Source organism: Felis catus, chromosome A3 (assembly GCF_018350175.1).
Source record: "Felis catus isolate Fca126 chromosome A3, F.catus_Fca126_mat1.0, whole genome shotgun sequence".
Classification (NCBI taxonomy): Eukaryota; Metazoa; Chordata; class Mammalia; order Carnivora; family Felidae; genus Felis; species Felis catus.
Window position 1 is genome coordinate 59,094,515 of NC_058370.1, and position 22,412 is coordinate 59,116,926.

The 22,412-nt window shown below is 44.7% G+C and overlaps 1 protein-coding gene across 10 annotated transcripts in view; it reads right to left on the minus strand.

The window, feature by feature from the left end:
• Positions 1 to 22,412, minus strand: part of NPAS2 (neuronal PAS domain protein 2) — a 158,969-nt gene that overhangs the window by 44,436 nt on the left and 92,121 nt on the right. For 8 of the 10 annotated variants that reach the window (XM_023251580.2, XM_023251579.2, XM_023251581.2 and 5 more), the window contains exons 3-5: positions 19,928 to 20,076; positions 12,859 to 12,950; positions 8,123 to 8,212 (exon numbers count right to left, since the gene is read on the minus strand). In XM_023251580.2, the coding sequence (XP_023107348.2) occupies positions 8,123 to 8,212; positions 12,859 to 12,950; positions 19,928 to 20,076 (331 nt within the window). Of the gene's footprint in view, positions 1 to 8,122; positions 8,213 to 12,550; positions 12,816 to 12,858; positions 12,951 to 19,927; positions 20,077 to 22,412 lie in introns of those variants that run through there. The other 2 variants (XM_045054062.1, XM_045054063.1) reach the window with 2 other exon arrangements.

The following is a 22,412-nucleotide window of genomic DNA, read 5'->3' on the forward strand; positions in this document are numbered from 1 at the left end:
GTTCACATGATGTGTATCCTCTGCCTGCCCCATCCAACAGGAGCCCCAGGAGAGTAGGGGTCCTGTCTGCCTTCATCTTGATATGCCTTCACCTGACATCTAATGGTGCTTGGCCTTAGGAAAAAAAAATGCATTAACTAGCTGAAAGAAGTAAAAGGAGTAAAAACAAGACACCCCTAGAACACTGAGCATGGTGTGCTGAATCCAATCACAAGGACCGAGAGGCTTTCAGGAAACAATTCCCACAGGCAGGGATCCTTGAGTGGGATCTGGGGGACAAGATGGCGTCTTCAGGGCAGCCAGGGTGCTCTAGGCAGGGGGCACAGCATGCACAGAAACATCACAGGGGAGGGAGGAGAGCAATGGAGGCAGGGGTTGCAAAGGGAAGTGAGGCCAGAGCAAAGAAGGTTGCAGAGGAGAGAGTGCCCTGTCCTGTGTGCCTGGGATGGGGAGATGGAACCCACTGAGGGCCTAGAGGAAGGCACTGTACCAGTGCTTTAAAGAAATCCCTTAAGGTTTCTAGTCTGAGGAGGGAGGGAGCACAGGAAACCAGGCTAGAGATGGTCAGAGTCTGAGTAGGCACAGGGAATGGGGAGATGTAATGCACAGGAGAAGGGAGAGTCCCAACAGGTCATTCAACAGCATAATCCACCCAACACTGAGGGCTACTGTGTGCCTGCCAGCCACTGCCTTTGGCGCTGGGAAGAAACACAACGAAGCAGGCAAGCCCCTTCCCTCTTGCAGCCAGCATTCTAGAGGCTGTGAGGAAGGGAGATACCAACTTGGTGGCTGATGAAGGACAGGAGGAGGAAAGGAAGGGACTCCCAGCTCCATTGCATCCTGGCTTGGCTTGATCTCTATTGGCAAAGACTCTACAAACCCTTCACTAGCCTGTGCTATCATTTTCTCATCCAGGCTTTCTCCAAGTTCCTTCTGATGTTCTTGATTTTATTGCAAGCGCATTCCCTTCAGTTTTTTAGATGCTGACTAATGCTCAAAGACAACAGTATTCTTTCTTCTTAAAGACATTTCAGATACAAGAAAATGATGACGAAGGCACTCCATGGCCTTTTCTTGGAGAGCCAGGTGGAAACCCCTTCCCCTGATGTATGACAGAGAGCAGGGTTACAGGGCTACCTGACCTTGTTGCTCCTGTGGAAGGCAGTTGGCAGGTCACAGGGCTGTGGGGGCACCTCAGGCTATAAGTTCTGCAAAGAATAAAGGTGAACCCTGGATGGAGATTGGTGGGAGGGGGGAGGCTGTGAGGATTATGAGTCAATACACGCACGAAAAGGGCTCAGAGCTGTGCTTGGCACAGAGCAAGCTCTTTCTCTCTTCACTGTTATATTACTATTATGCCATTTCAACGTGACAACCAACACAAACAATGATAATTTGAAAATTTAAACCCTAACGCTTACCGGAGAGTAAATTATATATGCAATTGAATTGTCCCTTGAATGAGCTGAGCTCTGCTTATTAAAATGACAGCAATTACAGAGACAAGGGAGGGCATTTGCCATCTGCAGCTATCTTCATAGCTGAATCACAGTGTCTAGAACATCATTTACCTGTTGGAGGTGGAAGGTTCTCATTCTCAACTTACTGGGATGTCCTTGGCTGCTTTATCAAGAATCTTTACCAAGAATACTTTCAATACGAATGCCTATTCCTAAATTCCAAATTGCATATCTCCCGTGTTTCTTCTTGGGGCCCCACGGGGGCCTGGGGATGATCTGGAAGCGCTTCGGGAGGCAGTGAGGCATTTTCCTCTCTCCCTACAAACCAGCAGCACCAGATTAGTCCTACCCAGCAAAGTTAGGTGAGAGCCTGCACAGGGAGCACACAGAGGGTGGCCAGCTGAGTTGGAAATGAGCTGGGTGGACACGCTGTCCAGCAATGTCCCAAACAGGCCCTGGCAGTTCTGGCTGGAGATGTGTTGGCCACAATTGCAAAGGGCAATTGTGGGAAGTCCTGGAGAAGCTTCATACTGCGAAGAGGCAGGAATGAGCTCAGGGAAGCAGTCAGGCCCTTGATCTCCCTAAGGGGCCAGGAAGCTGGAAGCATAGTCGATATGCTTTGATGCAATTTAGATTCGGAATCAAACTGATGGCCAAACAGTAATGCTTTCAGAAGACAGCACTGCAAGTGGCTTTGACCTTAGAGTAGTGAAGAATTAATTAGGGTATAAAAGGTACCAATTATGAAGAATCTCTATTCATGAAAAGAACTGAGAGAGGGAAAGGTAAGCCACAAAATGAGAGAATATGTTTGCAACACACACACGATGGTGTTAAGTCCTAAAATTAAGGTTCAGTGTTAACTGCCGCCTTGTCACCTGGCAAAATCAGGAGGGCCTCGATTTTGCACAACTGAATGTTCTCCTTCACACTCTGGCTCCATGGATAAGGTCCCCTAGCTAGACAGTGCTCCTTATCAAGGGGGACAGGCACAGTTCCTGCTCATCCCTGACTAGAGGGTTTAGTTCCCTGCCAGCCTGTGGAATTATTCAAACAAGCCAGTCTCACTCCTGTGGGGATCGGGGAGTACCTCACCCCCTTGTTACTATGAAGCCTGCTTCTCACAGCCCCTGCTGGCTCACTGTTCCAGAGCGCAGCCCCGTGTGGCCGTGCGTCCTCGCCCTCCAGGTTGTAAGCATATGTGACTTAAACAGCTATTGAGCTCACGTGTCCAGTATTGGGTGTTGTGTGTTCCACCGAACCTGTATCCCTAAGGCAGAGTGAGTAGGAGGCAATTCAAATGACCCCTGACACAGGACGAGTATTGAGAACATGGAAAGAATGCTTACAAATCATTACAAGAAACAAACTAGACAATCCAGTAGGAAAATGGCAAAATACCTGAACAAGCACCGTGTTCACAAAAGAGGAATCCAAATGGCTAACAAACATATGCAAAGATGCTCCATCTCATTAGCAATGGGGGAGAGACACAAATCAAAACTCCATGAGATGCCCTCATGCATTAGGTTGGTGAACAGTAGGAAGCACGACAATCCAAGTTCTGTGGCACGGAGCACTTGGAACTCAACTCTGCGGGTGGAGGGTTGATGGGTGCAACCACTGTTAGCAACCTGGTGTAACCTAGTAGCGGTGAGGGTGTACATACTCTATAATCCAGCAATTCTACACATAGTCCCTATAGGATGCTTGCAGATGTCCATCAGGAAACACACGCAGTGTGTTCACAAAAAGCCCTTTCTAAGACTTCCAAGCTGTAACAGATGCAGAAATTTTAGCCCATTCCTCCAGTGGAATACTGGGCAGCAGTGAAAATAAACCCATGACAGCCACTACTAACGGTGTGGGATGGATGGATCTTATAAACCATGTTGAGCAAAAGGAGTACATTTCCTATGGCTCTATTCTACATGAAGTTAAAGAAAAGGTAGTACTGAATTACAGTGTTCAGTGACAGATCACAAGTTGGTAGAACTGCAAAGAAAAACAAGAAAGCAATGATCTCAAAAGCCAGGAAGATGGTCACCTCTGGCTGGAAGGTGGGGGTATGATGGGAAAAGAACAGACAGGAGCTTCCACGGTCCTGGCTATATTCTGTTTCTTCACCTCAGTGACAGCTACCTGTATGTTCCTGCTCACTTTATCATCAATTTAAAAACTGAATGTATGTTTTATACATACTTTTGCATGTATGCTTTATAAAAATCAAAAGGCACATTAAAATAAAAACAATATAAAAACAATCTAACTGGTGACCTGGACTCTTTCAACCTGTGACCAACGCTGAGCTGCATGTAGCCACACCTGCCACACCCCTCCTAGACAGAGGGACCCCCAGCTTGGCCCCCACCAAGAGCCACCTGGGATCAGGTAGGTTCTTCCAGCAGGTGAGGGCAGGTGGAGGGGGAAGGGAGGGCAGAGCGATGTTTCCTGGAAGGTGTTTCATGGACTTGCTGCTACATTGTGTGGTAACACAGCCCAGAGCTCTGTCTTTCCTATTCGTGACCTCCTCTCCTGCTGTGACCCTCACCACGGGAATTTGTTCCCTTATTCCACTTTGATCTTGCACTGCTTGCTGGAGCTTAGGAGAACCAGCATTCCACAGAAGTAATTTTTGGTCTGTAGATTTCTCCAACTTTATAATCACTCATGCCCTAGATTATCTCCCACTGGGGAAGTGGTGTTGTCCACGCCCATGTTTCTCACTTCTGAGGCACTTCCCAGAGCTGTTTGCAATTGCTCCTGAGGTAGCAGCCCCATTTAAGACCTCAGCCCATCACCCAGTGAACACTTAGCTACATGGGGTCTGTGCTCAGGGCTGGAGACAGGACTTCTGCTTTATGGGCCTAGCATGATCCCCCTCATTCAGCAAACATTGCAATCATTAACAAATCAAAACAACAACCTGGGAAGATTTTTTAGAAACTCAAACAAAAGTCCAAACAGGAAACACAGATTATGCCTACTTTGAGTCTCTCATTTGGTTCTGCCTCAGCCATATGATTCTTTCCCAAGTCTGTCAGAGGCATGTGACTTAGAGTCCCTTAGATCTTTCCTGGAAAGTTTTCATTTCAGAAGCTCCCTCTAGCCCTTGGTCTTCCATCTGCACACTCATCCGCCATGCCCATGTTTCTTCTTTGACCACCTGTGTTCGTTAATTCTAGATACTGAAATGTACTGGTGTCGCCACCACAGGAAAGTTTTGACTTTGTCTTAACATCATTTTCTTCTTTGAGCTATTTTCTTCTTTTTTTCTCTATCAAGTTGGGAGAGAAAGTTCTAGCATGTTTCAGCAGAAGATTGCTATACAGAAATCTATCACGGGAGCTTTTGCCATGTCTGAGTTTCTGGTAGTAGGAAGGGGACAGAGAGACTATAAACCTGACAGTCTCAACATAGAAAGGAATTCTTGCTGCTTTTTGTCCCCCAACCTTCCCAATCATGGATGGGCCTCCAATCCCAGGCCACGCAAGCGATAGTGGGACCTAACCCCTGGTGTGCCAGCCTGTGATACCGATGGGGCCCTGCTGCCGGGGCCCACAGCCTCCTGCTCCCTGCCCACACTGTGTCTCTGTTGGACGTGCCCTCCCTCAATGGCCACCTCTCCCACGAAGACTGACCACTACCTTTCAGTTCCCCATCCTCTCTTCTTAACCAGTCTCCCTACCCTGAGAGTACACCGAACTTTACTCTGTCTTATATAGAATTCTGAGTAGTGGTTAAGCAACCAATCCTAGAGTCAAAATGCCTGAGTTCAAATTCCAGCCCCACCACTTACTGGCTATAGAACCTGAACCTCTCGGTGCCTTAGCTTCCTCATCTTTGAACTGGGTTAAGTACCTATCTCACAGAGTCATTGTAAGAATTATAAGGGTAAGGAGAGTGAATGTGATATAGCTCTAGCTCTGTGCCAGGTACTAAGTGCTTTACACATATTCACTCACGGGAGGCACTGTTAGTGGTGCCTGGCACATAGTAAGTGCTCAATACTTGTTGGCTATTTTCCGATTAGTCCCTAATGGTTTTACAGGTGAAATCTCTCAACAAAACTGCAAACCCTTAAGGGAAAATAATCTCATGTGGGCCTTTCGAAAGGCTGCATTGTCTGTGGACAAGTCCTCGGCTCATGCTGAGTAGTAACTAAGTCAGGCTCAAAGTGAATTAAACCAAAAGCAGAATTCCCAAATGACAACTCCAACCCTTGGCATCAGGAATAACACCGGAGCCGAGTAGTGATGAGCTTGGGCTCTGCAGGCAGTCATGTCTGGGTTAGGCCCTGCTCTACACCTCACTGGCCGGGCCACCTTGGGTTTCCTTCTTTGTAAAATAGAGGGGATAGAGGTATTCTTGGATGGGCTCCTCTGCTGAACCAGCCGGTGACTGATTGGCATCTGGGAAGCATCCATCCTTAATCTCCCTTGTCCCCCCACGAGAACAAAGATGCAAGCAAAAAAAAAAAAGAAGAAGGTGATGCTCTGGATAAAAACTGGATAATGTAAGTTAAATAGAAGTTAAGTTTGGGGATTGCCCATCCTGAGCTCACCTCCCCTGGCGAGATTTTAAGGGCTGACTCTATGTGTGTCTGGGTGTGGTCTGTGTATTGACAGATGCTCATGATTCATATGAGTCTCTAGCATTGATAAGCCAGAGACAGGGTCATTTCTGATCCTTCCAGAGTTACAGAATCATTCACATAGGTGGTCCTAAAATGCTCCGTAATTTCAAATCAGAATTCCAGACTTACTTTCTGACTCCCCTCTGTCACGTATAGCAACTGGGTCATCAGATAATTACTAAAGCATAAAGCAGAACAGAGCAAATCCTATTTGCCCAAACATCTTTGGGCTCCTGCATCTCATTCCTGGGTCATTAAGGAGGCTCCATGTCATTGCTTTCAATCGGTGCCTGTCATGACCCCAGTCCATCCCTTCCAGACAAAACACAGACTCCTCCGAAGAAGCACCCCACCACTTCTTTTTCCTCAGCCACCTCAGGTCAGCCCAAAGAAGCTGGGCTGATTTGGTGGGATCACTTCTGTGTTCCTCGTATCGGCCTCATCACTATTCTAGCCTCAGATAAAACCAGGATGAAACTGTGCTTTTGTCTCCATGGGACTAAATGAGAACCAGCCTCTCTGACAGCTGTCAAGAGGAGATAGCTCCACCCCCCCCCCCCCCACCTAATTCACTTGGAGATGGTGCAGGGAGTGGGCCAAAACACAAAGGTTAGACAGATTATGGGGTAATTCAAAGGCATCTGCCTAGCAAGGTAAAAACTGCTTTTCTGGGCTACGTCACACAATGACCAAGCAAAGGAAAAATGTGGACAGTGGCTTTGATCTCCACACAGTGTCATTTGCAGAAATGATGCAATGGGGAGTGGCTTCCGAGGACAAGTGTAACCCAGGACAGCGTGGAATCCTGGGCCAGTAGCAAAGCTGGGCTCATCACCCCAAGGAAGCAGAGCTGCTCACAGAGCAAGGCCACGCTGCTCTCTGTCAGGTGCAGCTAAGGAGAGGCGGCCATGGTCCTCCAGTGTCTTCCTAGCCCAGGATTTCCTTTGTACAGGAACTAGGGGAAGCAGTTACCCTCCTTATCACATCTGCTGGCCACCCACCCACCCATGTGCGGGGAGTGGGAAGTGATGGGGTTAGGTGGTCTGGCAGGGCTTGTTGGGAGGAGAGAGAAGAGAGGTTTTTATCTCATTTGGGATGCTCCTGGTAGAGCTGTCATTCAAGATCACACTCTGTAGGAATAAATAATGGTGTGGCAGGAAGTGGAAGGCTGGCCAAACGCCTCTGAGAGATCCCCAAAGGTGGACCCTCCACAGGCTAGGTGCTGCTTGGTGAGTGGGGGTTAGCAGGGTGCCAGGAGGACTTATGTAGAGAGGAGGAGGAGAGGGAGAAAGGAGGAGAGGCAAAGAGGCAAGAAGGTAGCAAAAGAAGGAGGAAGAAGGGGAGGGAAGAGCATCTAGGATGGTTTTTGTCAAGCAGCACCCACCCTCACTCTGAGCCTCCACCTGGCTCCCCTGGACAGCAGGGCTTGTCCTGCTGCCCACACTCTTCTCATTCCCCAAGGCCTCCCTGGTCCAACTACATCCTCTCAGAATAGTTCAACTCTCCCCCCACCCTCCATCCCCCCATCACAGATCCCTTACTACCATTAAGTGTCACCACCCACTTGTGATCTCAGACATGTCCTCAGTGATCCCCAAACCACGCCCCATCACCATCCATCTGTTGTACATTCCTCCACCAGCTCTGCTTTGACCCAGGAAGTCGGCTTTTCCCTTGGAGGGACACCCATCAGCCTCGGTACAGGCTCTAAGATCTGCTAACTGTGCTGGGACTCTCTCATCGGTTCAGCTGCTGCATGGTTTCTGGGCCACAGAGGGTAAGGACCTGCTCCCATGTCCCCCTGACAGGTCGGGGTTTGCCAAGATCTTGGTGCCTCGCTTGTTCCAGAATGGCACATGCCTGCGTCTGCCCTTCCTCTAGAAGGGAAGTTCTTGCTGAGAACACCATTAGCTTTTCTTACGCACAGACCCCCTCATACCTACGTCACCCCTGATCTGAGATCTGAATGGTTCTCAAGGTAAGATGATAATGTGTACTGGCAAAGGTCAGCAGAGCAGACACTTACCGGTAAATGCCCCAGGAGAGGCGTGATACTGTCTGAAACATAGAGGATGCTGCCATCTGTGGTCACTGCGATGATGAAGCCGTCTAACGCCTGCGGAAAATGCAACAGTGGAAGGCTCCTTAGCCGTGCTTTTATGGAGGAGGATGTCACTGAAGCAAAGGACCCCCTGTCACGACACTGACTTTGTGGTGTAACTCTTAGAATATTTCCACAAATAACCTCGCCGCACTTTTCAGCCTCGCACAGGAGGATTTTGTACGCGGATTCGTCTAGCCTAGGCAAAGTGCTTGCCAAAGCAGTAAAGGACTCCCTGGAATCCTACCTGTTGATATCATGAGACAAAATTTAGCCATGGAAACTACCTAAGTAGTGTTTAATGATAAGCATCCCGTTGGGCTAAATCAGAAACACCTCAATTACCATTAAAATATGTCAGTGATATTGTATGGTTCCCATCCCTCTACCCTCAATATGGCTTTGAGTTCAGCAGGAAACATTTACCGGAAGATACTGGACCTAACAGATGCATTAACAACTGTCAGTCAGGGTCAACCTCTGCCTTCATTCATTGCCATAGGAGGAATACCTCCTGGAGGAACTGTTTGTAAAGAACATTCACATTACTTACTGAGTGTCTACTGTATGTGAGGCATGCTGCTGTAGATGCTTCTGATAGGAAAGAAGGGGTGGAGGCTGCCAATGTTTTTCTTTTTTTCTTTCTTTCTTTCTTTCTTTCTTTCTTTCTTTCTTTCTTTCTTTCTTTCTTTCTTTCTTTCTTTCAGAGAAAGCGCAAGTGGCGGAGGGGCAGAGAGAGGGGGACAGAGGATCCAAAGCAGACTCTGAGCTGACAGCAGTGAGCCCGAAGCAGGGCTTGAACTCACAAACTGTAAGATCATAACCTGAGCCGACACTGGAGGCTCAACCACCTGAGCCACCCAGGCACCCCAGCCGTCAACATTTTCTTACAGACCCCTTTGTGGTTTTGTTTTTAGATTCTTCACTGGATTCTCATGATGCTTTCATAAGATCTGCAAGGTGATTTCTAAAATTCAGACTATGTAATTCTGAATGGGGTCCTCTTGGCTACGGGCTATATAGGTGCCCAGAATAGATGGAAAAGATGAAAACAAAGCCCATCTCACCAGAAAACAAATCTCTGAGGGAGTAAAAGGCTCAGGTGGATAGTTACTGTAAACCTATCACTGTTGCTTTATTGACAGTATCTTTGAAGTAACATCTCTGAATGTGAGGATTTTTCTGCTTTAAAGGGGGAAAAAAGCCACACTGAAATATGTGCTTAGAAAGTTTTGGAAACGTTTTGTATGCATTCAGCTAGATCCTCCCGGGTGTTACTGGAGGTGTGCACTGCCAAAAGGGCTTGCACTGTATGTTAGGTGGGTGCAGCTAAGTGCACTGCAGCAGGAATCAGAAACAGTCCGCTAACTGCACACAAGAGGCACTGCCAAAATGGGAGGGAGTTCTCTTCACCAGGAAAATGCACACTAGGGTCATGTGTTATTTTATACTTACATATGGCAGGATATAAGACTGAAAACTATATTAAAGCATGTTTCTTAAGGACCTCATCCTTTTGGATTACATCAGTGTTTTTCCATGAGGGGCAAAGCGACCCCTCCCCCCTGCCCCCATTAGGGACATCTAGCAGTGTCAGCAGACATCACTACTGGGGTGGGTGCTGCTGGCATCTAGTGGGTAGAGGCTGAGGATGCTTTGAAACATCTGACGATGCACAGGATGCCCCCCCCCCAACAAAGAATGATGAGGTCTGAGATGTCCATAGGGCCGAGATTAAAAAACCCCAATAAAATTTATGGGTCATGGTGAACACAGAGGTACATCCTGGTACCTTTTGTTTCTTTTCCTAATTGTTTTTTTTTTTTTCAGTCATATTTTCAGCCCTCCTGGGGGTGAATTTTACAAGGTGGGGCCACTGTTGAGGATGTCAGCTGGACCTTTTAGGAAAAAGTGGGGCAGAGTACTGGGAAAATAGAAACAGTACAAATGATCTTCTTGCACAGTGAGCCCAAGCCCCTCTTGGATTTGTAAAGCATGTGGGTGTTAAAGAGCTGAAGGTATTTATAGATGGAAGATAACTTTCATCAGCTTATTGGCGTTTCCCATCCAATGCGCAAGACGTGCGCTGAGTCACTGCTTGGAAAACGCTTGCTGTGGTTTTAGAAGGTCCCCTCAGTACCATCTGAGTGACTCAACACTGTGACTGGGAAGTCATGCGTCCCTCTCAAAGTAAAGTTGACTGTGATAACAGCTTCGGGGACACCCAAAACGCCATAATGGCCCAAATTTTATACCTGCCACATGTCAGAAAGACATGAAAACACCCCTTTATGTCAATTCCTGGGTCTGATGCTTCTTGTGTTCCCTGGGACAACCTCTGGGCTGTGAGAAAAGATCACTATAGCTTTTCTGAATAAAATTCAGAAGAAGTACTACAAATTCCTTAATTGCCAATCAACAAGAGCTTTCCCTTCTTTCCTTCCCTTCCTCCTTTTCTTTCTTTTCTTTTCTTTCTTTCTTTCTTTCTTTCTTTCTTTCTTTCTTTCTTTCATTCAGAGTGCAAGTGGGGGAGGGGCAGAAACAGAGAGGAACCTCATGGTCATCAAGACATGGCATCTGAATCCGTCACATTCCCTGAAACGGCTCTGGAAAAGGAGAGGGCTGTGCAGCTAGAAAGAGACACAAACTAGTTAGAAATTGCCTAGTGGCAAATGGTGACAACATCATCCTGTGGGGGCCACTCCAGGGCCCAGGCCATCTGGGAGAATATACTGGAGGTACAGTTACTCATCACCAGGTCTGTGTCCACTGAGGAGCAACAGGTTGGAATAAAAGTCTAAAACAAAGATCAATCGGAAGTACTAGTTGGTGGGTTTCCCAGACTCCGCAAAGCTGCAATGTGTCCAGAAGACCTGCTTGTTGTACAGTCTTAATTTCAGGCTTAATTCACTCACCTAGCATGATTCCTTTAGATCCACTTCAAGAAGTCTATACTGGGAGCAGGGGAAAGTGCATAAAGAATATACATACAGGGGCGCCCGGGTGGCTCAGTCGTTTAAGCATCTGACTTCAGTGCAGGTCATGATCTCACAGTTGGTGGGTTTGAGCCCCACATCGAGCTCTCTGCTGTCAGCACAGAGCCTGCTTAGGATCCTCTGCCCCCCTCTTCTCTCTCTGCCCCTCCCCTGCTCGTGTGCTCTCTCTCTCTTTCTCTCTCAAAACAAAATTTTTAAAAATCTTTAAAGAATATACATACAAATCTAAAAATCTTTTTCTAGAAATTCCAGTCTACTGAATCTCAGTCCTGCCTTTCAGCCCAAATATGTATCCATTTTTAACTTTATAAAAGTCTTGTTTCCTCAAACACTTTTGATTTCTTGAAACTCAGTGGGAAAGAAAGAAGGCTGTGCTACACATTCTGAAAAAGAGGCTGGGTGCTATAGGGTTATGCGTTTTAACTACTGTTCCCTAAGAATTAAAAGATAAAATGGTTTATGTAAAGTAGCATAATGATACATTAATTCAACATTATATTTCGCAAGCTGGTCTAAATTTAACATACTTAAAATGCATTGCTTCTGGAGAAAGTTCTGTATTTTCTTTAAATATAGTTCACATGCAGATTTAAGTATCTTTCATTTTATGCAAATGTTCATTAATGCGCTTATATTTCATAATATTTGGACATCTTCGTTCTGGCACTTTCTTACTCCAGTACTTTCTGTTTTCTGCATAGTTAATCTATGTAAATTAAAGTTTACATCAGTCTTGTACAGGCACCTAAGAGGAGATACAGAAAGAAGCCACTCTCCAAAAACCCTGCCAGGAACCACGGACATGCAGCCAGTGCCTAACTTCCTTTCGCCGAACTCATTTGTCCCTGTTGCCTCTTCTAAGTCAAGGGCCCAGACGTGCCAGGTCTGGAGCCTTCTCTCCCTCCACTATTACGTCCATGCGCTCCCAGACTAATCCCCAGTTTGGAAGTCAGAACACCCAGCCACACGTTTCCGTAGCGACTCATCCTCATCTGTGCAGTTTCACCCAAATGTAAACACAGGACATTGAAGAAGCCCACTGGCCCGGATCAGCCAGATTTCCACAAATACAACCCTGGAGATGGGCATGGGCACCTAACTTTCTGGAGGAAGACACATGAGCATCTTTCTCAGCCCAGAAAGGGCAGGGAGGCACAGGGTCACTTACAGTTGACACCCACATGCCATGTTGACGTAACAGAACTCAAGTTCAAAGCCTAACTTGAAAAGAATTTTGTTTTCAAAACGTGTTCTACTAAGGGAAACATAATCGCTGCATTCTAAGGAGGAGGCTCTCTGAGCCAAAAGTCAGTGCAGAGACGTAATTCTTCTTCCCCCTTCCCCTCTGTCTACCTACCTGCATCCTTGCCCTTCCCAGCTCCAAGATTGGGTGTCCCTCTGACTGGGAGCCCAAGAGTGGGGTTCTCCTTGCAGTCACGGATGCCCCAGCACACACTCACATTCAGTTTGGGAATTCTTGCTTCTACTGCCAAACTCAGTAGCCAAAATATAAGCAATAGCATGCAGAGCTCCAAGGGGTATCTGTTTCAAGACCTCTTTCCAGAGTCAAGAATAGTTGTTCACTTTGGGCACAGGGTCTTATCTGGAACAAGCAGCTACATTCTGATTTGCAACCAATGAAGCTAATTTGAAAGTGCATTTCACCTCCAACATCAGCTGGGTGAATTCTTCATTACTGAGGAATGAAGGCTTCCAGTCTTGCTGAATATCACAGATTTCCGTTTGCGCTGAGACTTCTAAAAAAAAAAAAACATAAACTTTTATGTTAAAAGTCACCTTGGAATTAGAATTAACAAACAAAGCATGCTTATTTCTGTGTGATTTTTGTGTAAACTTCTGTGTCATGTAAAGAAGCCAGTATAAAGAAATATGTTACCCTGATTTCTAAGGACTAGGGACTTTGCATGTAATAGACTTAAAAAGGTCTCTGGATGTTTTCACACCCTTTTAATGAGGTTCAGGAGAAGAGCGCTCTACTCTCTGCATGGCTGGAGTGCCTGCCAGTAGCAAGCAGCACAAAGCCCTTGAATTTCTACAGGACAAAGCCCACCATCAGCAGTTGGGGGTTAGGTAGTTGTCACCTATGAAGGTAATGGAAACATCGACTGGGATGGTAGGACGAGTTCCTCAGCTGCCTCTTTATGGTCAAGGCAAAGCAAAACACTTTAGAGATCTGGGGTTTTCAAAATTCCAGAAACATCTTAGACTTGTAGTAAATGACCTACTGTGTCTATGCAGGATGTAGTGTAGTTTTCAGCATTTCCAGATACTGAAGTACAACATGTTAGACAAATATATGTTACTTAGTGGCTTTTACAGCCAGAATTTATTCTTGTCAAACTTTTTCTAGATTTATCTATAATTTTCTTGTTATGGTGACTATCTTGTACTGAAGATGTTATTCACATTTGTAAATTTAGTAGTCATTGGAATACACAAAACTCCTTATGTACCCTAGTTCTCTTGCATTTTTGAAGGTGTATTTTTTATTGCTAAAATGTTCCTAATAATATTATTACAGAGAGATCAAATGCCATATCAGATATATTTGTTTTTCCTGCAGTTTATCCTCCATCTTAACCAGCATTTTGCTCCACTTTATGTAGTACGAGGTTTCTTTAGGGATTATTTTCTTAGTGCTCCCAAGATGGTTTCCTCTTCCAAGATTCTAAATGAACAAGCTATTTCTGCCACTGTGGCCAGAGGCTGCACAAGGTGAAATGCATCCTGGGAAGCAGAGGCAGTGTGCTACACGCAATTCTGGGCCAGTGTTCATTCCGGGGTGCCAGCCGAGGCAAGGAAGAGAGGGTGAAACTCTCATTTCCTCAAATGGTTGCCACAGTTTGACCACTTAGGAAAGAAATCTACCAAGGCCATGTTAATAAATAAATGCCATAAAGGTCTCCCCCTTTCCCTAACACATAAACTCATCTGTAAAGTTCTTTTGACCATTAGGATCAAGTTGTAGATTAACTGTCCAGGAGAAGAGTCTTTCCAGGAGTCCAAAGCTGATTTAGACAATGGTTCATTCAACTTAGCAATAAAGGAAAATGAAAGACCCATTTCTTTTCTGTAAGTAACTTTTAGATCACTCAGTATGGCTTAGATACTTTCCAAACACCAGCATAAGAATACTGAGAGCAGCCATTTTATTCACTTTGTATTTCAACAATTTGATTGTAATCCTTAGAAGTTAAGGCTCAATTCACAGCATATTAACTTTTTTAAATGTTTTCTTTTGAGAGAGAGACAGAGACTGAGACAGAGAGAGAATGAGTGGGGGGAGGGCAGAGAGAGAGGGAGACACAGAATCTGATCCAGGCTCTGAGCTGTCAGCACAGAGCCTGACGCAGGGCTCGAACCCACGAACCATGAGATCATGCTCTGAGCCGAAGTCGGATGCTTAACCAACCGAGCCATTCAGGTGCCCCATCAATTCACAGCATATTAAAAATGCGTGTGTGTTGGGGCGCCTGGGTGGCGCAGTCGGTTAAGCGTCCGACTTCAGCCAGGTCACGATCTCGCGGTCCGTGAGTTCGAGCCCCGCGTCAGGCTCTGGGCTGATGGCTCAGAGCCTGGAGCCTGTTTCCGATTCTGTGTCTCCCTCTCTCTCTGCCCTTCCCCCGTTCATGCTCTGTCTCTCTCTGTCCCAAAAATAAATAAAAACGTTGAAAAAAAAAATTAAAAAAAAATGCGTGTGTGTGTGTGTGTGTGTGTGTGTGTGTGTGTGTGTGGGTGGATGTGAGTGTCTATGTTAGATAAAATGTCTCAAGGCAAATAGAAAAATGTTAAACTGGGAAATAAAGTTCAGTGTTATAATCATGTCTCCATTGGCATTTGAGGTTCCAATATTAGAAGCTATAGGTGACAGGCAGGGTTAGCAAAGAGGTGTGGTCAAAGTAATTTCTAAATAGCAAGGGAAACAAAACCACCTGGGAGCATTTTGTTTTCAGGAAAACATTGCAATGAATATTTAAACCCCAAAATTCTACTATAGTATAAGTTGTAGTTGTGCCCTAGAGTGCTCGCCTTCTAATTGTTCCTGTTATTCATGAAATAGGAGAAGTATGTCTTTGAGATATATGTAGTCAAAGCAAAGTCCTGGAAATGGGGTAAAAACTCTACTAAGCTGGGTTAACATTACCCTGTCCAACAAAGATGTTTCTCTTTTTTCTGCAGCTTCTTCACACAACCTCATTCCTTCTCCACTAAGGCAGACAAATTGAAGGGGCATGAATGAGGAACAGGATTTGATGTTGGAAGAAAATCCCATTAAATCAGCTTGAGATTCACACAAGAAAAGGAAAGCATGCAGGTCAGTCTGGCCCTGTAGAAGCAACATTTAGATGGGCATGGATAAGGCCGTGCGATACACTGCTATTTACATAATTTAGGGATTTATCTCTTAAAACAGATACTGATGATACAAAATTTATCTACAAAGAAACATGGTCAGGTTCTCAGTTTGATCTGGATTACTTCAAAGAGAATACATATGGATCAAGATTTATCTCCCAAGCTGAGAAAATGGGGATGCTTGAAAGATTATTGAGGAAAGAGTCATTATAAGTAATTATAACGACTACCTGGACCTAATCATCTTTTCTTACTTATCATGTGGTCTTGCTTTATCATGAAAGCAGAAAGCATGTCTAAATCCACGGTTCTTAACTCTGGCTGCACACTGGAATCACCTGAGGAGCTTTAAAAATACACATGCTTGTGCCTTACCCAGTAGTGTGCTAGTAAAAGGCTCTCCGTCCCTACAAATTAAAAAAAAAAGCCCTCTGCCATTTCTGTGGTGTAAATACTCCCATGGTGGCTGATTCTAAGCTGTCAACTAGCTTGTAAAACTCCTGAAAATTTAATAACCACCTTTTGCAAGCCAGGATGAGCCAGCTCCAGCTCACCACTGGGGTTCCACCCTAGATGTTCTGATGTATTGGTCTCTGAGGTGAGACCTGGTTACATGTATTTTAAAAGCTCCTCAGGAGATTCTAATGGGCAGCCAAGGTTGAGAACCAGTAGTCTAAATGGCTGTGCTAATGGACAGCTATAGCACAGCTATGATACAAATATCTGTAAGAGCCCCATGAACTATGCCTTGTTGAAAAACAGTATGGTGTAGTATTAAAAACTTGGGCTCTGGAGGCAGACTGCCTCATATAGATTCCCCATTATCATGGCTGGCTGACTCAGGTGACTGACCTAACGTCTCTGTGCCTCAGCTGTCTCATTTGTGAAATGATACTAACTTAGGGGAGCTGCTATGAAGCTCATTTGTATAACTATACAAGAGTCCTTACAACAATGCCTGCCTGGCTCATGGTGAGGACTGAGTAAATGCTGACCATGTTATTCTCTACCCTATTGCAGATGCCTGCGGAGTTCATGTCCATTTGGATTATAAGTGAAGTTATTGTTTGTTTTTGTTTTTGATTTAATCCAAATTTTGGTCCAACCACTGAATTCCTCCATAAAATCTACTATGGATTTTTTGGGTTTTTTTTGGAATATTATTGTATCACAAAGGATAAGTAAGATCCCGAGGTGATCCTGGTTGCATTTAAGGGGGCTGTACAAACCAGTCTTTAGTCTTATAAAAAAGGTGAGATGGATATGGGTGCTCCTGGTGTTAGGAGGCTGCATTTCTGTTGACTGATCTTTTCCAGATCCCAATTTGACAATTCTGTAATTCTGCAGCAGACAGAGCCCAGCATAAATGTCACACTGATGAACTTGATCCCAGCTGTCCTATTTAACAGCTGTCCTGCTTCTCAGTGGCACTGACCTAGTTTGAGTAATTTGCGCAAAATATCTCAGTAATCAAACCAACCTGCTATTTCACTTAGCTAAATCATTATTTAGGAAACATAACCATTCTGATTAAATTATTGGGGCAATCGAATACTGCTGCAACACTTTATTCCAATCCTGCTTGATTGTTCTTCCCTGACTTTTAGCAAAAGCAATTAACATACTCTTTACACTCCCCTGGGCAGCTTTGGAAAAAAAAAAGAAGGAGGATGTATCATTACTGTCATATTTTTAATAGGTATATACAATTATTAAAGAAATAATAAAAGAACAGCAAGTATAATGAAACTTTCTAATGTCCTAGCTGTGCCCTGTTCCATGAAATCATCTTGTCTAGGAAAATGTTCAGTGAAAGAGAAGCATCACTGTAAGCACAGAAGAACTGTAATTATCTCCTCAATAACCTGACATTTCTGACTTTATTATTTTTGGTGTCATGGTTGAGGAAAAAAAGAATTCTGCTCTTTTTGCTTGTTAATATCTACTGAACCCCCTTAACTCCTCCAATTTTTTGGTACCATCCATAGGTGAGCAGCAGGGCAGGGTGGTCAGTGCTAAGAGGTAAAATGGTTTAAAGGAAAAAGGTAAAAGGGAGAGAAGGTTATTTGAGAAAGACTTAAGGTCAAGGACAGATTCAAGTGGTAACTTCATATAATAGAATAGCATATACCAATGAAAACGAACCAGTCACAACACTGGAAGAACACAGATTAACCTCTTAAACATCATGTTCATAATGTATGATTCCATCTGAATAAGGTCCCAACAGCCAATCTCTAGTATTAGAAGTCAGAACAGAGATTACCTCTGGGGAAAGCAGAGGTAGATAGGAAGGAAGGGCCATCTTTTGGGGAAGCTTGTATTTACTGACTTGGGTTCCTAGTTGTGTTCACTAATAAGCAGTGTGATAAGTAATTCAATTGTACAGTCATGATTTGTATATTTTCTGTAAGTGTTAAATTTTTTTTTTTAAAAAAGAAAGGAACGCTGAGATAACTGGATATCTACATGCAAAAGGATGAATTTCAACACCCTATCTTATTCCATATACAAAAAATAACTCAAAATGAATCAAATACACAAATGCTCACCCTGTAGCTTGTATACTTGAGGCTTTATCTATGGTTTAAAACTATAAACTCTTAGGAGAAAACATTGGTGGTGTAAATGTTCATATCCTTAGACAATGATTTCTTAGGATACCTAAGGCACAGAAAACCAACAACAACAAAAAGATAACTAGACTTCAAACTTAGAAACTTTTGTAAAAGGACATCTGTAAGAAAGTGAAAGGCAACCCATGGAATGGGAAAAATGTTTGCAAATTATATACATCTGATGAGGGTCTAGTATCCAGAATATATGAAGAACTCTTACAACCCAACAAAAAAAGATAAATGCTCCAATTACAAAAGGTAAGTAGGGGCGCCTGGGTGGTTCAGTCGGTTAAGTGTCTGACTTTGGCTCAGGTCATGATCTCACAGTTCATGAGTTCGAGCCCCACGTTGGGCTCTGTGCTGACAGCTCAGAGCCTGGAGCTGCTTCAGATTCTGTGTCTCCCTCTTTCTCTGCCCCTCCCCTGCTCATACTCTGCCCCTCTCTCTCAAAAATAAATAATAAAACATTAAAAAAAAGATAAGTAATCAACAAAGGATTTGAATAGACATTTCTCTAAAGAAGGATCCATAAATGGCCAATAAGTTCATGAAAAGCTGAACATCATTAATCTTTAGGGAAATGCGAACCAAAACCATAATGAGATATTGCTTCATACTCACTAGGAAGGCTATAATAAACACACCACACCACACCCACACCCACACCCACAACCAGACAATATCGTGTTGGTGAGGATGTGGAGAAACTGACACCCTCACACACTGCTGCTGAGAGTATGAAATTGTTGCAGAAAACAGTTTGGCAGTTCCCCGAGTTACCACTGGACCCAACAATTCTAATTCTAGATATATATCCAAGACAACTGAAAACATATATCCACACAAAAATTTGTACACGTAGGTCCACAGACAGCAGTATTGTTCATAACAGCCAAAGAGTGGAAACACAAAACCCTCAACTGATAAATGGATAAGCAAAATGTGGTATATCCATACAATTGGTATTGTTTGGCCATAAAGTGGAGTGAAATTACTGACACTTGCTAAACTATGGATGCTAAGTCAAAGAAGCCAGAAACAAAAGACCACATATTGGAGGATTCCATCTGTACGAAATACCTAGAATATACAGAGACAAAGTAGGTTAGTGGTTGTCAGGACTTGGAGGGAGGGGAGATGGGGAGTGGCTGCTTTATGGGATGACAAAATCAGTGTTAATGGTTGCACAGCCCTTTGAATAGACTAAAACCACTGAATTATAAACTTTAAAATGGTGACTTTTATGGCATATGAATTATATTTTTTTAAAAAAGTATTTGACTATAAGTAAATTACTATTTTTTTCATGGTGTAGCTCAGAAGGCCAAAGAGTTCAGGGCCATGGCAGAGGTGGTTGGAGAAACCAGTACATTCCTGTCCAGTGGAAAATGAATTCTTGGGCATTGCATCTCTTCAGGGCTGAATGAAAAATGCTTGCTGCAGCCATTTTTAAATCAAGACATTCCCACTGTTAACACCACTCCACTTGGGCTGGGTGCTACCTGTGAGGCGGCTCTGGGTTCTCTCCTCTGGCTAGTAAAGCAGTTTGGGAGGTAAGTGTCCTCTCCCAAACCTGCTGGAGGTGGGATATTAAAGAAGGTGGAGTGCCTTTGCAAGAGGAAGCCTGTGACTGAAGAGATCGGGCTTTGCCGGAACCAAGCAGAAGACCAGCTTGATGAAGTCATCGTCAAATGAAAGGACAGGAATGGGATAAAAATGGAGAGAGGCGTAACCTTTACCATTGTGTTTCTGTAAAAATCCAATGACCTTTTCCAGCACGGTGGTTTTGTCCATTTTCCGCGTGTTGCCAGGGAGCATGGAGCTAAGCTCTTTGATGAGAACATTGAACTGGTCCCGACGCTTCTTCTCAGACTTGTTTCGAGAAGCTCTGTAAGCACAGAACACACAGGTTACTAGAACATTCCACATCATAAAGGCTTTATTATGAAATAGAAGTATTTTCTATCAGAGTGTGTTCTGTTGTGATCATCTGATCAGAACCCTTTCAGGGAAAGTAACATTTGCCACATTTTGGCGTTGACTAATGGGGACAGAAAAATGTTTTGCTAGACTCTTGGCCACAAAGACAGACAGTGTTAATAAGTAAGTTCTGACTCAGATGCGAAATCTTACACAGATTAGCTCTGTTGCCAGATGCTGCTCACTCTGACTTCATGGAGCTTTAACCTTCAGAGAGCAAATGACATGCTGTGTACATGGCTGCAGCCCAGAGGGTTTTGCTCTGATAGCCCTTCCTTAGGCTTTAACTATAGCCCCTCCAACCCAGAGCACCCAGCCCTTGGCACTGAGTTCCAAGGGCAAACCAAATTCCCTGAGTGTCTGGCAGGGAGCCAGTGCCACACAGGGCATATGTCCTGGCCTCTGCCCCAGAACTCGTCATCCTGTTGGGGAGACGAAGCATAACCGTCTGCAAGCCATGCTCGACCCAGGGCCAATGTGTGACAGAGAACGCATATGGCTGTCAAGCTGCTAAGAGCAGATGAACCCTTTTAAAGATGACATAGAGGAGCCTTAAATGAATATCACTAAGTGGAAGAAGCCAATCTGAAAAGGCTACATACTGTATGATTCCAACTATATGACATTCTGGAAAAGGCAAAACTATGGAGACAGTAAAAAGATCAGTGGCTGCCAGGGGTTGAGGTGGGGATGGATGAATAGGTGGAGCACAGAGGACCTTAGGGCAGCAAAACTACTCTGTATGATATTATAATGGTGGATCCTCATCATTATACATTTGTCCAAACCCACAGAACGTACAACACCAAGAGCGCTAATGTAATCTGTGGACTCTGGGTGATAATGATGTGTCGACGTAAGGTTCATCCATTGGAACAAATGTAGCACTCTGGTGGGGGATGCTGATTACAGGGAGGCTGCCCATATGTAGGGACGGGGGATATATGGGAAACCTCTGTATCTTCTGCTCTATTTTTCTCCACTCTTTCTGTGAACAACTACTCCAAAAACAATAAAGTCTATTTAAAAAATGACATGCTACACTGCACAATCTATACAGAGAACAAAGTAGAGTCCTTCGGCTTGAGAGGAGGGGACTTCTGAGGAGGCCTAGGAACCTCAGGAACTGGAAGAGGAAAACATGGCTCTAGGGGCCACTCTCCTAGATGGCTAAACAAGGAGCACGTGCCACAGGAAGCCTGCCCTCACCCTGAGGAGGTCTGGGAAACAGCACTGCTCTAGAAGACTTGATCTTTAATGACATGCCACAGACCCAGGGGCTGGATCTCAGCCCCATGAGACTAGCTCCTCATCAACAGTCACCTTAGTCAAAGGTGAGCCAGAGCTGGGAGAGCTGACAACCTTCTTCAACTCACCCAGGGTGGGCTTGTTCCACAAAGCCGGCTCCCTGAGAGAGCGGGAGCCACAGTGGCAGGGCCCGTTAAACATGGTCTACTCGCTCTACGTACCCTGGGGTCTGGCATCAAGGTGCCCAGGACGGCTGATCACTTATCAGGAGGCTGTTGGCCAGCATGAAGTCAGGACTGGGTGCTGGTAGCTTGTGACAATTCAGCAAGTTCCCATCAGGGGAACTGGCCTCCCTTGGGGTAGGTATCCACATCTACAGGTATCAATGTCAATAATGATTCTGCCTTCCCAAACAGCCCTTGTAAACACAGGGACATGATGAAAATATCCTTTACTTAGATGCCACGATGGCCATAACCACTCTGCTTGCCTCTGCCTGAGGACACATGACCTGCCTTTATTTCAACACACCTGTTTACAAACCATCCTTTGCTGATAATATCTTGGTTTGGGCTCCTTTCTGATAACACCTGAGGCAATTCTTTAAAGCTCACTTCTCAAGTGTGTGGTCACTACCCATATGTAAGGATCTCTTCCTTTTCCTGACTTTTCCCTCATTCCTATCCTTGGATAGGAGTTTCTACAAAGGCCTCATTCCTAACCAAGTAACTGCCCTCACATGTGTTCTCAGAGTTGCAGACTGAATGCAGGTGTCCAAGGAAGACCCTAAGGTGCCTTTTGCTAGTCTAGGGTAAAAAGCCTAATGTTCAAACACATGGGAGAGAAGAAAGGAACCTTTCAACTTTCTGAGTGACTGTCTATGCATTATAAATAATTTTTTGGCCTAGATTTTAAGAGTGACATGCAGCCTCCTTAGCCAAAAAAAGCTCTGTTCCTGTCCTAGTTTGCCCATTATAAATTATTTGTGAGCCGATA